At 39.3% G+C, this 13,427-nt stretch overlaps 1 protein-coding gene across 1 annotated transcript; it reads left to right on the plus strand.

Annotated features, from left to right (window-relative positions):
• The first annotated feature begins 793 nt into the window (after positions 1–793).
• On the plus strand, positions 794–12,806 carry LOC113530971 (putative uncharacterized protein DDB_G0292292). Its single transcript, XM_026921416.3, has 8 exons — positions 794–1,033; positions 3,035–3,406; positions 6,869–6,901; positions 7,030–7,109; positions 7,218–7,299; positions 9,907–10,011; positions 10,652–10,840; positions 11,482–12,806. The coding sequence occupies exons 1-8, from the start codon at positions 994–996 to the stop codon at positions 11,532–11,534; spliced, it is 954 nt and encodes a 317-aa protein (XP_026777217.2). The 5' UTR covers positions 794–993; the 3' UTR covers positions 11,535–12,806.
• Positions 12,807–13,427: the final 621 nt, after the last annotated feature.

The following is a 13,427-nucleotide window of genomic DNA, read 5'->3' on the forward strand; positions in this document are numbered from 1 at the left end:
TCTGTCTTTCAGCTTTGGAAATAATATGGATCCCAAGAATATCCTGGGAAAACTCGGTGCAAGGTGGGAATACACCCTGGATGGGATGCCAGTCACTTGCAGAGGACCATGTACACACACAATCACAACTAGGGCCAATTTATTTTAGACATTTGACCTCCTGGGAGGAAACCAGAGACGTGGGGAGAAGATAAAAAGAAATTCCACACAGAAGGTAACCCGAGGCCAGGATCGAACCCTGGAGCTGTGAGGAGACAACGCTACATCACTGCACTGCTCATACAGCAGCCCAAAGATGGAAGAGGTCAGTGAGCTTCTTCATGATCTTCCTAGGGCATGTCTTGTTTCAGTGGATACTTTTCAAGTTCAAGAAAATAAAAGAAACAACATGACTGAGGTGTCTCAGGGATCCTAAGCGACTGTTGTTACCAGTTTTAACTCCATATTCTTCCAGAATAGAGCATCATCGATATATAGTGCCTCATCTTTCTCTTCAGACCTAGTGGTTTCAGTGAGTGTGACAGGTTTCAGTGTTTTAGATTAAACAGCTTCTCCAGTTTACAGATGAAGTGTAAAAGCAATAGATACGGAGAAAAAAATTGTAGAAACGGTGGTTTACGTCTTTGCTGTGTTTATAACGATCCATCCATCCAGCAGCACGAGAGACCCCAAAGCTCAGAGTGCATCATCATCCAAACATCTCGCTGTTTTCTGTGAGTCTGACTTCCTGTGAGCGGTTAGAGCATGCTCTGCATATGTGTGTGTAAGAGAGAGAGAGAGAGGGAGAGAGAGAGAGAGAGAGAGAGAGAGTGTGTGTGTGAGAGTTTATGTGTGCATGCAGGCATCCTGTTCACGCTGGCTTTCTTGCATGCAGTGATGACGCTCACTCTCACAAAAGCCAAAGTGGAACTAGAAGCCATTTCGTGTGCATGAGGTCTGGCTTAAGCTCCATCTAACAAGCGCTGGGAGAGATATTGATAAAAAAAAGAAAAGATGTCTCAAAATTATGTTCATCTAATTGCTTTTGCTCTTGGTAAGACACGTTTTATTCTTTTATTGGTTGATAAAGTTTTTGTCTTTGAGAACATCTTTAATGCTTTAAGAGCTTTATCCAGCCATGTGGCTCTACCCTGACCTTTAAAAAATAATATTAACACATTAACTGTTTTTAAACTCAATCAATTACTATACTGTATATGTTTACATTATTATATTTTTCCCAAGTGTCGTTTTTTTAGGATTATATTTTCTGTTTACTGTGAAATCATTTCAAATCCAGTTCACTCATCCTCTCAGTGCTTTCTCACATCTTGTTTCTGGTCAATAAGCGGTTTTTACCCACGGTTTTGTCTCATTATCAAAAGAGAAGTCTGAATTTTATTTATCTGCCTTATTCATGGCTTATTAAGACAGAACAAATCATTTATTACTCATTTATTACTCATTTATTTATTTTTCTTTGTTTGCCCTAACTGAAACTTTTCTACATTTTCTGTTGACCAGAAGGTAGTTTGCTCTTTTAATGTTGGGCTTTTGGCTTGATTTCTGCATCATTTTTTAAAGACACATTAAAACGCCTGTGTAAATGTAAACATCCTGCAGCGTCCGCCTGAATATAGAATATTCTTCAGAGCTGATGAATATTTGTGAAAGTCAGACAGCTTTACTGCAGAATATTTTTTTTCTACTTTTAATTTTTCTCATCTACCTTAAATAAATTCAAATCAAATCTAGTCCACTTCAGGAGATGAGGAGGAAACCTGCAAAAGCATCTTAAAGAATATTATAATACTATGCAAAAACGATTGTATTAATATATGTAATAAATAATCAGGGAAATGTAAAAAGTGGTGTGAATGCGAGGTGTGTATTTGAACTGGGATCCCACGCGACACAAGGAAAAAGTCGCAGAAGCGTGGGCGGTTATAGATGAAGAAAGGCCGTGTTTATTATATTGAAAACGGTAAATAGTGCTGTGGATTTTCTGCATTCATTCACTCACCTCCAGTAACTGCCTCATCCTGGTCAGCACACATCTGTTTATGTTTTTAGATTCGGAACCAGCTAACGTCATTAGAAATCATCATGTGTAAAAATAACTGCACGAGTGCGTGGGATTGGAAGTTTGAAAAAAAAAAAAGTAAATGTCTGGAGCAGATATACATTAATTCTCAAAAAAAGGAGAAAAAAAGCTTCATTAAAATATGAATAAATTAAAAGAATTTCTTCTCTTAAAATAAATGCGTTATCATCAACATTTTTTTACTGTTTCCTACAAAAATGTAATTAATATTCTACTCTCTCTCTCTCTCTCTCTCTCTCTCTCTCTCTCGATCTGCTTCACTCAATTCCATTCAATCTCACTTGTTATCACCCTGCCTGTCTTTTTCTGTCTCTATCTCTCTTTTCTCTTTGTCTCACTCAATCTTTCTCTGTCTTTCTCTCTCGCATTCACTCTTTGTTTCTGTCTTTTTATTTCTGTCTTGCTCTCTAATTCACCCTGTCTCTGCCTTGATCTCTCTCACTCTTTGTCTCACTCTCTCAATTACTCTCTGTCTGTCTCTCTGTCTCTCTCCCATTCAATCTTTCCCTTTGTCTTGCTATCTCTCTCTGTTTCTCTTTCTGCCTCTCTCTCAATCTGTCTGTGTGCCTCTGTCTCTCTCTCTCTCGGTCTCTCTCTCTCCTGTGCACTCTTTCTCTCTCTTTCTGTCTCTCTCTGTCTGTTGGTCTGTCTGCCTGCCTCTCTCTCACTCTTTCTCTCTCTCTGTCTCTCTCATGTTCACTCTTTCTCTCTCTGTCTGTCTGTCTGTCTGTCTGTCTGTCTCTCTCTCTCTCTCTCTCTCTCTCTCTCCTGTGCACTCTTTCTCTCTCTTTCTGTCTCTCTCTGTCTGTTGGTCTGTCTGCCTGCCTCTCTCTCACTCTTTCTCTCTCTCTGTCTCTCTCATGTTCACTCTTTCTCTCTCTGTCTGTCTGTCTGTCTGTCTGTCTCTCTCTCTCTCTCTCGCTGTCTCTCTCGCTGTCTCTTGCCCTCTAGTGGCTGTGTTGTGCGTCTGCACTGTCACAAGTGTTTCAGGCTCTGCTGCAGGGCAAGCAAAAGACAACGTGACCTGTCATGGGAATTGTTCTGAATCTAAATCTGAGATAGTAAACTCAATCTCACAGCTGAACGAGAGCACCACCCCTAGCGCCGACCCACCATCTCCTCACAGCAACAGCACACACAGACATGATCACAGCAACTTCACAGACACTGAGGGCCCAGAAGAAAATAAACAGAATGTCACCACCAGAATCAGCACAGGATCTACCACCACGAGATCTGCCACCACAGGATCTACCACCACGGGATCTACCACCACGGGATCTACCACCACGGGATCTACCACCACGGGATCTGCCGCTACGGGTAGGACACAACACACTTCATCCTTTATACACATTTATCCTCATACATATACACAACACACATAGTCTCACTCTCTCTCTCACACACACACACACACATAAACCTCTATCTCACACACACACAGACAAACCTCTATCTCGCACACACACACACACACAACCACTCACACCATGCACATACGCAGTGTGTGTGTGGGTGTGGTTGTGTAACTATGGTAAATGCACATGTGTTTGCATGCATGTTGGTGTGCGTGTGTGGATGTGCGTGTGTGTGTACACGCTTGTGTGTTTATGTGTGTGTGTGTGTTGATCGGGTCTGAGTTTGTCTGTGGAGTTAATTAGGTCAGTGCAGTGCGTGAGTTTGTGTGCATGGTGTGTGTGTGTGTGTGTGTGTGTGTGTGTGTGTGCTTGTGTGTGTGTGTGTGCGTGTATGTGCGTGTGGGGGGGAGGTTTTGTGTGTTTGAGGTATCTGATGGAGTTTATAAGAAATGTGAGTGATAAGAGGTGGGTGTTTAGGTGCTTCGACACACAATCAGAGACACGCAATCAGACGCAGCCAGAGGATTCCACTTTCTCTACTTTAAAACTAAACTGTGTGTAACTGTAAAAAAAAAAAAAAACCATTATAATGAGATTAAGATTACAACATAACACAAAAAGAGCACACTTTTTATACTGTTATATTTATATTTATTAAATTATACTGAATAATGAATCGCTTGATGTCATTAGATGACAGAAAAATGCACAGAGGCATCTAGAATAATAACTTCAAAATATTCAGACGCTATGAATATGCAAATGAAGGACTCCTCTGGCTTTACATGCCCCGCCCCTTCCTTGGTGATGTAGTGTTTCATGGCCTTCATTTGCATATTGGAACATGATTGGTTCTTAGATTTTATGATGCAGAAACCATTGACTAAATCAGTTTGATTTAAAAATGTAAAATCACAGCAGTGACCATTTTCACGTCAAATTGACTTTATATATAAAAAAACACTATAATAAATCATAATCTGTAATATCCTGTAATCAAGCATGTAACAGAGACAGTATATAATACCCAGGTTGAGCAATTATTGCTTTAAATTCATTACTTTTTTTATTCAAATTGAAAATGTTACATTTTAGAAAAACTGCAAGATTAAGCGGAAAATAAAATCGCTAACCTTGGAACAGCTGAACGTTGCTTTGTTATTTGATCCTCAAGCTTGTTCCATTGTTTCGCTTGTAGTGCGGAGTGAAGTGAAATGAAGGAAAGAACTTTTTATATTTCCGGTATTGAGTTGATGATAACTGTGCAGAGGAAAAACTGTATGCTAGTAAAATGTGATTAAATGCCCAAAACTGTCTGCTCTTAGAATTAATGTGTTAAATTACAGTTATTAACATTTCAACAATTCATTTAAATTTAAATTTACTGTTGTATTATTCTACTAAATTTTCCATTAATATTCTCTGAGAGTGAGAGAGAGACACAGAGAGTGAGACATAAAGAGAGATACAGAGAGAGAGAGAGAGAGATACAGGGAGTATGATAGAGAGAGGCAGAGAGAAACAGACAAAGAGACGTAAAGAGAGAGACACAGAGACAAAGAGAGACAGGGAGAGAGACATAAAGAGAGATAGAGACAGACTGTATGATACAGAGAAAGAGAGACATACAGAGAAAGAGACAGAGAGAGACAGAAACAGACAGAGAGGGAGAGATCGAGAGTGCGACATAAAGAGAGACAGAAAAATAGGAGAGGGGGAACAGAGAGATAGACAGATAGAAGATAGAGACAAGAGAGAGAAATAGGAGAGAGAGAGAGAGAGAGAGAATATTTACTAGAATATTTAATGATATTTTATTTTAATGCATTAATTATACAGTATACAAGCAGAGACATTTTTTCTTATTAAATCACATTTTAATGATTTTAGTTTTAGTGTTTAGTCTCTTTCTCTCTGCATGGACACAAGCGCTGCAGTCTTCAGTACACATCAGAGAAATAAAAAGCTGCAGTAGTGAATGTGGTCATGCAGTTAAAGCCGAGGTGCGAGCAGGTGGCTTTCCGAGTCAGTTAGCGACGGTTGTATTTCGATAACAGACAGATTGCAGTAACAGCTTTAGAGAGAAGAAACATAGCCAGGGAGACCGCACACAACAGGTACACAACTACACAACAGGAACATTTGGCATTTCTCTAAATTGTGCAGGAACACACTGAGCTGGTCTGCGTGGGTGTGCTGCTGTCTTCCTCCAGAGTGTGTTGCTCTATCAAAAAAGGATGGAGTGATTCAAATCAAAAGTACAGCCAGCTAGCTGTATCTAAAAATACACACAATTGTGTGAAAAAGTTTGCACACCCCAAGGACTTTACCAGTGGTAGGTTTCACAGACTCTTTCGTTCATAGTAAAAAAGTTATACTTATCCTTTTTTTTTTCAGAAAAGCATCTGACAAATGAATCTTGGTGATCCACAGTTGCACCAGTTTGAATTTACACACACACAGTGTTAGTCTCTTGAAACCAACAGCTGCCTGCGACTTCCTGATGCTGCACATCGACAGACTGTTGAGTATTTTCAGAGCGTTAAAGTGGACATTTGTGAATGTTATTGAGAACGTCATTGTAGAGCGTTTGTTGAATATAAGCAGTGCTCAACCACCTCCTAACATCCTGACACTAAATCTTCATGATGTTTGGTTTTGTGGGTGTCTCTTCGTGTCTTGGTGTGTGTCTGTGTTTGTGTGTGTGTGTGTGTGTGTGTGTGTGTGTGTGAGAGAGAGAGAGAGACAGAGAACACATGTAGTCAGTTTTTTTCTTTAACTGCACTAACCACAATAATCTCGCGCTCTTTCGTCTCCAGTCTCTTGCTTTCATGTACACATACTTTTACTTCAGCACAGCACCAAAAAATCTTTTAGCCCAGAGCTATTAAAACTTTCTCAAACACTTACATTTCTCACTTTAGTAAGTTTCCTGTTAGTGTCACTGTAATTACTGAATAATATGCTTTAAAATAAATTAAAATTAGCTAATGTGACTCAATTTCTGAGAGGATTTCTAGGTTATAGTCACAAATGTTCAGAATATTCACAACTAATACTGGCTAGTGAGTTAATGAAAGCTAACCTGACAGAACTTCTGAGAGGATTGATAATATTCAATGCTAAAGCTAGCCAAAGATCTAATATGAACTAACTTGACAGGATTTCTAAGAGGATTTTTATGTTGCAGTAAATTTGCAGCTTGCTAATATGAGCTAGTCTGACAGGATTTCTGAGAGGATATTTAAGTCATATTCATATCTTTATAGTCTTCGCAGCTAATGCTGGCTAGCTCACTAATATGACCTGACAGGATTTCTGAGAGGATTTTTTTAGATCATTGTAATTGCAAGGCGTTATGAGGTATCAAACTCTCACTGATTATGTTCTACACTCTTCCATAACCATGTATTTGTGTTTGCAGACTCAGAATCAGGTGGAAATAGTAGAAGTACAGGTAAGTGTGTTTATGTTTGTGCTTCTTTCCACAATGAGCAGACTCACTGTTTTCAAGAAGTCTTTATTATTTATTAAAGTCTTCATTATTCACATATTCACATATGTGTGTTTTCTGTTCATTTGTAGGGATCTTCTTTCTCATCTTGATCTTAATTATCATCATCATCCTTGCTGTCATTTTGTACATTCTTTGGAAAAAGGGAAAGGCAAGACGAAGAAATTTATTTAAAAAAATAGTTTTATTAAAATAGGTTAAATATTGAGGTCCTGAAATGGCTGATTAATCTTATGCGTGTGTGTGTTTGTGTGTCCAGAGATACTCCTTTGACCTGATGAATGGCGAGCATGACACTCCACTCACAGGAGTGCCGATAGGAACCTTCGAACAAACCAAAGGCAAGAAAACTTACATCCTTCTGATTAGGATGATGAAGAATTGAGAGAGAGAGAGAGAGAGAGAGAGAGAGAGAGAGAGATTGAAAAAGAGAGAGAAAAGTGAGAGAGAGAGAGAGAGAGAGAGAGAGTGACAGAACAATAGAGGAAGGGACAGGAAGTGAAAGAGTGACAGATAGATAGAGAGAGAGACAGAGAGATAAACAGAAAGAAAAATAAAAAACAGTGAGAGAGAGTGACAGATAGAGAAAGAAAGACTAATACACTAATGATTTATATTAACCATTTTTCTATCACTATCTAATAATTTTAATTTTTAACATAAACCTTTACCATTTTTTACATCATCAAAAATAAGAGTAAAATACACTGCTCAAAAAAATGAAAGGAACACTTTGAAAACACATCAGATCTCAATGGGGAAAAATATCATGCTGGACATCTATACTGATATGGACTGGGTAATGTGTTAGGAACGAAAGGATGCCACATCGTTTGATGGAAATGAAAATTATCAACCTACAGAGGGCCGAATTCAAAGACACCCCGAAAATCAAAGTGAAAAAATGATGTAGCAGGCTAGTCCATTTTGCTGAAATTTCATTGCAGCAACTCAAAATGGTACTCAGTAGTTTGTATGGCCCCCACGTGCTTGTATGCATGCCTGACAACGTCGGGGCATGCTCCTAATGAGACGACGGATGGTGTCCTGGGGTGTTTCCTCCCAGATCTGGACCAGGGCATCACTGAGCTCCTGGACAGTCTGAGGTGCAACCTGGTGGCGTCGGATGGACCGAAACATAATGTCCCAGAGGTGTTCTATTGGATTTAGGTCAGGCGAGCTTGGGGGCCATTCAATAGTATCAATTCCTTCATCCTCCAGGAGCTGCCTGCATACTCTCGCCACATGAGGCCGGGCATTGTCGTGCACCAGGAGGAACCCAGGACCCACTGCACCTGCGTAGGGTCTGACAATGGGTCCAAGGATTTCATCCTGATACCTAATGGCAGTCAGGGTGCCATTGTCTAGCCTGTAGAGGTCTCTGTGCGTCCCTCCATGGATATGCCTCTTCAGACCATCACTGACCCACCACCAAACCGGTCATGCTGAACGATGTTACAGGCAGCATAACGTTCTCCACGGCTTCTCCAGACCCTTTCACGTCTGTCACATGTGCTCAGGGTGAACCTGCTCTCATCTGTGAAGTGGCCTGCTAGAAGGTCATTTTGTAGGGCTCTGGCAGTGCTCATCCTGTTCCTCCTTGCACAAAGGAACAGATACCGGTCCTGCTGATGGGTTAAGGACCTTCTACGGCCCTGTCCAGCTCTCCTAGAGTAACTGCCTGTCTCCTGGAATCTCCTCCATGCGCTTGAGACTGTGCTGGGAGAAACAGCAAACCTTCTGGCAACGGCACGTATTGATGTGCCATCCTGGAGGAGTTGGACTGCCTGTGCAACCTCTGTAGGGTCCAGGTATCGCCTCATGCTACCAGTAGTGACACTGACCCTAGCCAAATGCAAAACTAGTGAAAAACAGTCAGAAAAGATGAGTAAGGAAAAAAATGGCAGTGGCCTCCACCTGTAAAACTTGTATATTTACTGATTAATTATTTAATATATTGCTAAATAAATTAATAAACTAGAATTAAAGTTACAGCTGACGGCTGTCAGCAGCACACATTGTTCATTTAATTGTCAGTAGAATGGAAAATCTGGTTTTAATCCTAACCACTGAAACGGAAAATGAATGCACTACAAATGTTGTCATTTCCTTCCGTAGTCTTTCACAGAGAGTTGTGTTGGTGCACACAAGCCCACCCTGAACCTCTCTGTGGTCTCGACTTCAGAAACTGGTCGGATATGACATCACTGTCATGTTCTGTAGTTCAAATATTTACATCCGAAATCTAGTTACATGATGTCTGGTCTATTTTCCTGATGATTCACGAAATATAGAAAAATCTTCACTTATTTATGAAGCTTATATAGCAGCTGATTTGAATTCCCTTATACAAAAGTGATAATCAAATTTGCATATATAACACAGATGTGAAGCACTATGCATACGTTCTATACCTTCTAATAAAATATAAGGATTAAAAATTAAAAAGTAACAATATTTGTGAATTGATCTGTAATGATAATTCAAGATTGTTGCTAAATCATCTAAAATCCTCAAATGTCACCTTTCATAAATTTTCCACCATTGCTTTATGTGATGCTCATGATTGTGTTATAAAAGCCCTATGTAGGTACTCTTGAGTTAAAAAAAATGGTGGAAAAAATATTCAAATGTATCTGTTTTGACCACACTAAGGGGCAAACTATAGGAAAATGACAGAATTATCAGAAAGACTCTTAGGTGAAGAGCTATGAAGAACATGGGTAGTTTTAGGATAGAAAAATGGGTTACTGGTTGGCACCAACCTTCCGCACTGAGAAAAGTTTCGAGGCAGTTAAAACCAACATGATGACAGATGTGGGTTAAACACTAATCACTGTCATGGAAAAGCTGTTGTCTGAAAACATGACTCATGTATAGCTGCCCTTTCTGTAAGAAAAGTTATACATTTTTTACTAACTTGCTCCTTAATTTGCACCTTTGCACAGGATCTACTACGAATCTGGACGACATTCAGGAGGATAATCCTGACAAAACCAATCCTGTAGCCAACGGATGTTCTGGAGAGACGCCGGACCAGACATCATGCTCTGGTAAAGCTTCATTGTGCTAAAGATCATTTGATCCAACTCTGTTGAGTTTTTGATTCTGATTGGTCTGACAGTGGTGCAGCTGCAAGTCACAGCTTATTAGTAGTTTATATCATTAGAGTTAATGGTTTAAATTATTGCGCTGGTTGTAAAACGTTACCGTTTCTATAGTAACAGCTCATTCACAGGGACTTGTACAGTGGACACTCTACATAAATGCTCTTTAAAAATATGTAATAGTTGATATGTTGAGATTTTCTGTAGGGAGACATTAACTGAACATGTTTGGAAGGAGTCTCCAGTGTCAGCTTGCTTTCTAACTGTCAGAGGTGAAGCTATGACTTTAAGTTTCTCAGTAACATGACGAGCTGCATTTTTGTTTTAACTCATTAACTTAAAAGCATGATGTGATATTCATTTCGGGACTTTGCTGGATTTAAAAAAGCTCTTAGTGGTGAGTAAGCAAGAAAATCTTGCGTGTTTGCTGATGAGTAAAAGTTTGTATTGTCATTTTTTTGTGGCCTCTTTCTGTGAAAGTGGGCGGATTCTTGGCAAGAGATTTAGAAACAGCTGCAAGACCAGTCTCAACTAGACAGTGTAGTTTAAGTGACAGTTCTTTTCCTGTCTTTTCTCTCCCCTTCAGATCAGCAGAATGTTCCAGAAGAGGACAGCTTCACATCTGATTTGAATCTGAATTTGAATTCGCCCGGAAAGAAGGTGGAGTTTAATCTGGATCTGGAGCTGATTGGTGTAGAACCTGAACTGGAGAAACAAGCCACAGACGAACCTACAGACAACGACAATGAGAACAACAACAATGACACAAACACCGGTGTGTACAAACAGGAAGCTTAATTTCTAATGTTTGCAATGTGATCTGAGTTAACTGTGGCTATAAATATGCTGAAGACAATCGGTTTCCTAATACACACGTTCACTATCTTGCCAGTTTATCAAATTCACCTACAATACAGGTCACTTTGTAGGTGTACATTTAGCTCATATGTTGCTATGCGCAGTGTATTAGTGCCCACAGGACCACCGCTCAAATAAGTCCCGTTCCACTGAGTCTAATACATTGTGCGTAGTGTTTGCTAGCTGTATGCCAACATCTGAAAACCTTCAGTTTTTTTCAGCTAAAACAGAGGTGCAAATAAAATTCACCTGACTGATAAGGCTATTCATTGAAGGAGAAAGGATGTGTGATGTGAAAGACTAACTTTCACCTGTGAATTCATGAGCCTCTCACTTGTGACAGACGGGACTGTCCTCTTGTTGGTTGGCAAAATAATGGAGGGGTTGTTAATTTTCCTACTGTTTCATCACAAAAATATTAGTGTCTCATCCACTGACATACACTAGGGTGGTATGTGTGTGTTATGATGTAACTGTACTGATATTTTAAGTCATTCTGTGTATGTGGAAGAATATGCCATGCTGTTCGTGATATTCATGTATGTTTATGTGTTTCAGGGAATGATTCTGCGGACCTCTTTACTGAAATTAACTTGGATGACACACAGTAAAACCCAGATGCACTTTGCAGACCACAAGGGGGCCCACTGCAAACACCTGTTCCTTATTCTCAAAAGATATTGTTTCAATGTTAGAAATTCTGACAAATATGACAAATATAATAAGTGATAAGTGGTTTTACATACTCTATTACAATAATTATAAATACTTACTTACGGGGCCCCGTGGTGGCCTGGGGGCCTAAGCAACTGCTTAAGCTGTGTTCACACTAGCAGGTGACAAGTCGCTCATGTCGCTTGTAGTTTGTTTCATGGGCGTGGAGTGAGCGCTACTGTTGTCACTTGTGGGCGTTTACCATCCCTCCAGTGATTTTAACTTCTGTGAGAAAGGGTAGTCACCAAAATCGTGCACAATTTACTACACTGGAATGTATTTAAAATGTATTCTAGTATTTTGAAGTGAAAAAAGAGTGAAATTGATTGTTGATGTATGTCACTTGCCAGGCTTTGTTAGCAGATTAGCAGCACAAGCTAACTCTACTAGCTGCATACACTTACCAGAGACAGCACTATATATCTATTAGATATAACTATAGATACAGATATAGCCTATATATCTATTTATATATCTTATTCTAACCAGTTAATCACAAATTAAGTAGCGCTCTAATCAGTGAAGAACTGAAAAAATGTCATATCGAACTCACCATATGATTAGTCCAGGCAATCATTGAACCCAATCATTTGGATTTGACGCTTTACAGAGTCATATCTAATTTGCATCAAGTTGAGAAACTATCAACTCGCATGCTGCTTTGTCACTGCTGCTGTCGTACATTACTGCATGTACATAGAAAATGAAACTGCCGCTTTGTCGCTCGTTAGTGTGAATAAAGGGTAATACCGCTTGCACTTATAAACAGCCCTGGCCAAGACCGTAAACTTTTCAAAACCAGTTCAATGTTAAGTATTTTTCAAAAGGACAATAGGATTCCAGTGAGTTTTTACCTCACATACACTGTCTGACCATAGAAACTTCTATTTTTGTATTTTTTTATGAACATATGTGGTAGTATAGTTGATTACAGAAGAAGAAGCCTAAAAAAAATGATCTTTGTTATTAATGAAACTGTACGTGTTAGTGATGGCTTAACTACTAATGGTCATATAGAGGATTGTTTTTTTGGGTGTCACAGACAATGACTGAAATGAACAAAATCCTATTTTTATATCAGAATGTTTGATATTCCTTCTGCATTCTCAAAACTGTAAATTTACTACTTAATGAATAAACTATAGCAACAAAAATGCAGGTTTCCTTTTGGTTCTCTTGTTTCCTCCCACCTCCCCAAAACATGCTGGCTGACTACACTACTTTTCCCCTAAGTAATCATAATAATGCATTGTATTATATATAGCACCTCTCGAACACTTCAGGTTATCAGGGAGAAGAAGTGTTGGGAGAAAAGGCACATTTTAAATAAAGGAAAGGAAAGAGCAGTCACGAAGGCCATGGGGACAGCATTCCAAAGTTTGGTGGCTATGGCACTAAAAGATCTGCCATCCACTAATGAGAATGTCTCCGGACCCACAGGGACCAGGACAAAGCTGCTACTGAAGATGAATAAATGAATACAAAATGAATACAAATACTAAATATTTGAACTAAATTGTTTTCCTTTTCTGGCTAGATGCTGATCTGGTCAATCAACACTCCATTTACATAAATTGGCATCTAATTCCTCATCTTCAATTCATGTGAAGTGAAAGGAAGTCACAAAGACTGCAAAACAAACGTTACTGCCCAAAACTGAGCTGCAGTGAAAGCCCTCGAGTTTCTTTAATGGTGGAGAAAGAAAAACTCAGTGATGTTGCTTGCAGGAAGATCAATGTGTGTGTGTTTTCTTCAATCCAATGTTTCTCCAATCCAAAGTTAATGAGGGA

The sequence above is a fragment of the Pangasianodon hypophthalmus genome, chromosome 16, assembly GCF_027358585.1.
Source record: "Pangasianodon hypophthalmus isolate fPanHyp1 chromosome 16, fPanHyp1.pri, whole genome shotgun sequence".
Classification (NCBI taxonomy): domain Eukaryota; kingdom Metazoa; phylum Chordata; class Actinopteri; order Siluriformes; family Pangasiidae; genus Pangasianodon; species Pangasianodon hypophthalmus.

Coding starts and splice junctions, on each gene's coding strand:
- LOC113530971 (XM_026921416.3), top strand. CDS start 994: ATGTCTCAAAATTATGTTCATCTAATTGCTTTTGCTCTTG. Junction 7,300..9,906: donor AACCTTCGAACAAACCAAAG/GCAAGAAAACTT, acceptor ACCTTTGCACAG/GATCTACTACGAATCTGGAC. Junction 10,841..11,481: donor CAACAATGACACAAACACCG/GTGTGTACAAAC, acceptor TATGTGTTTCAG/GGAATGATTCTGCGGACCTC.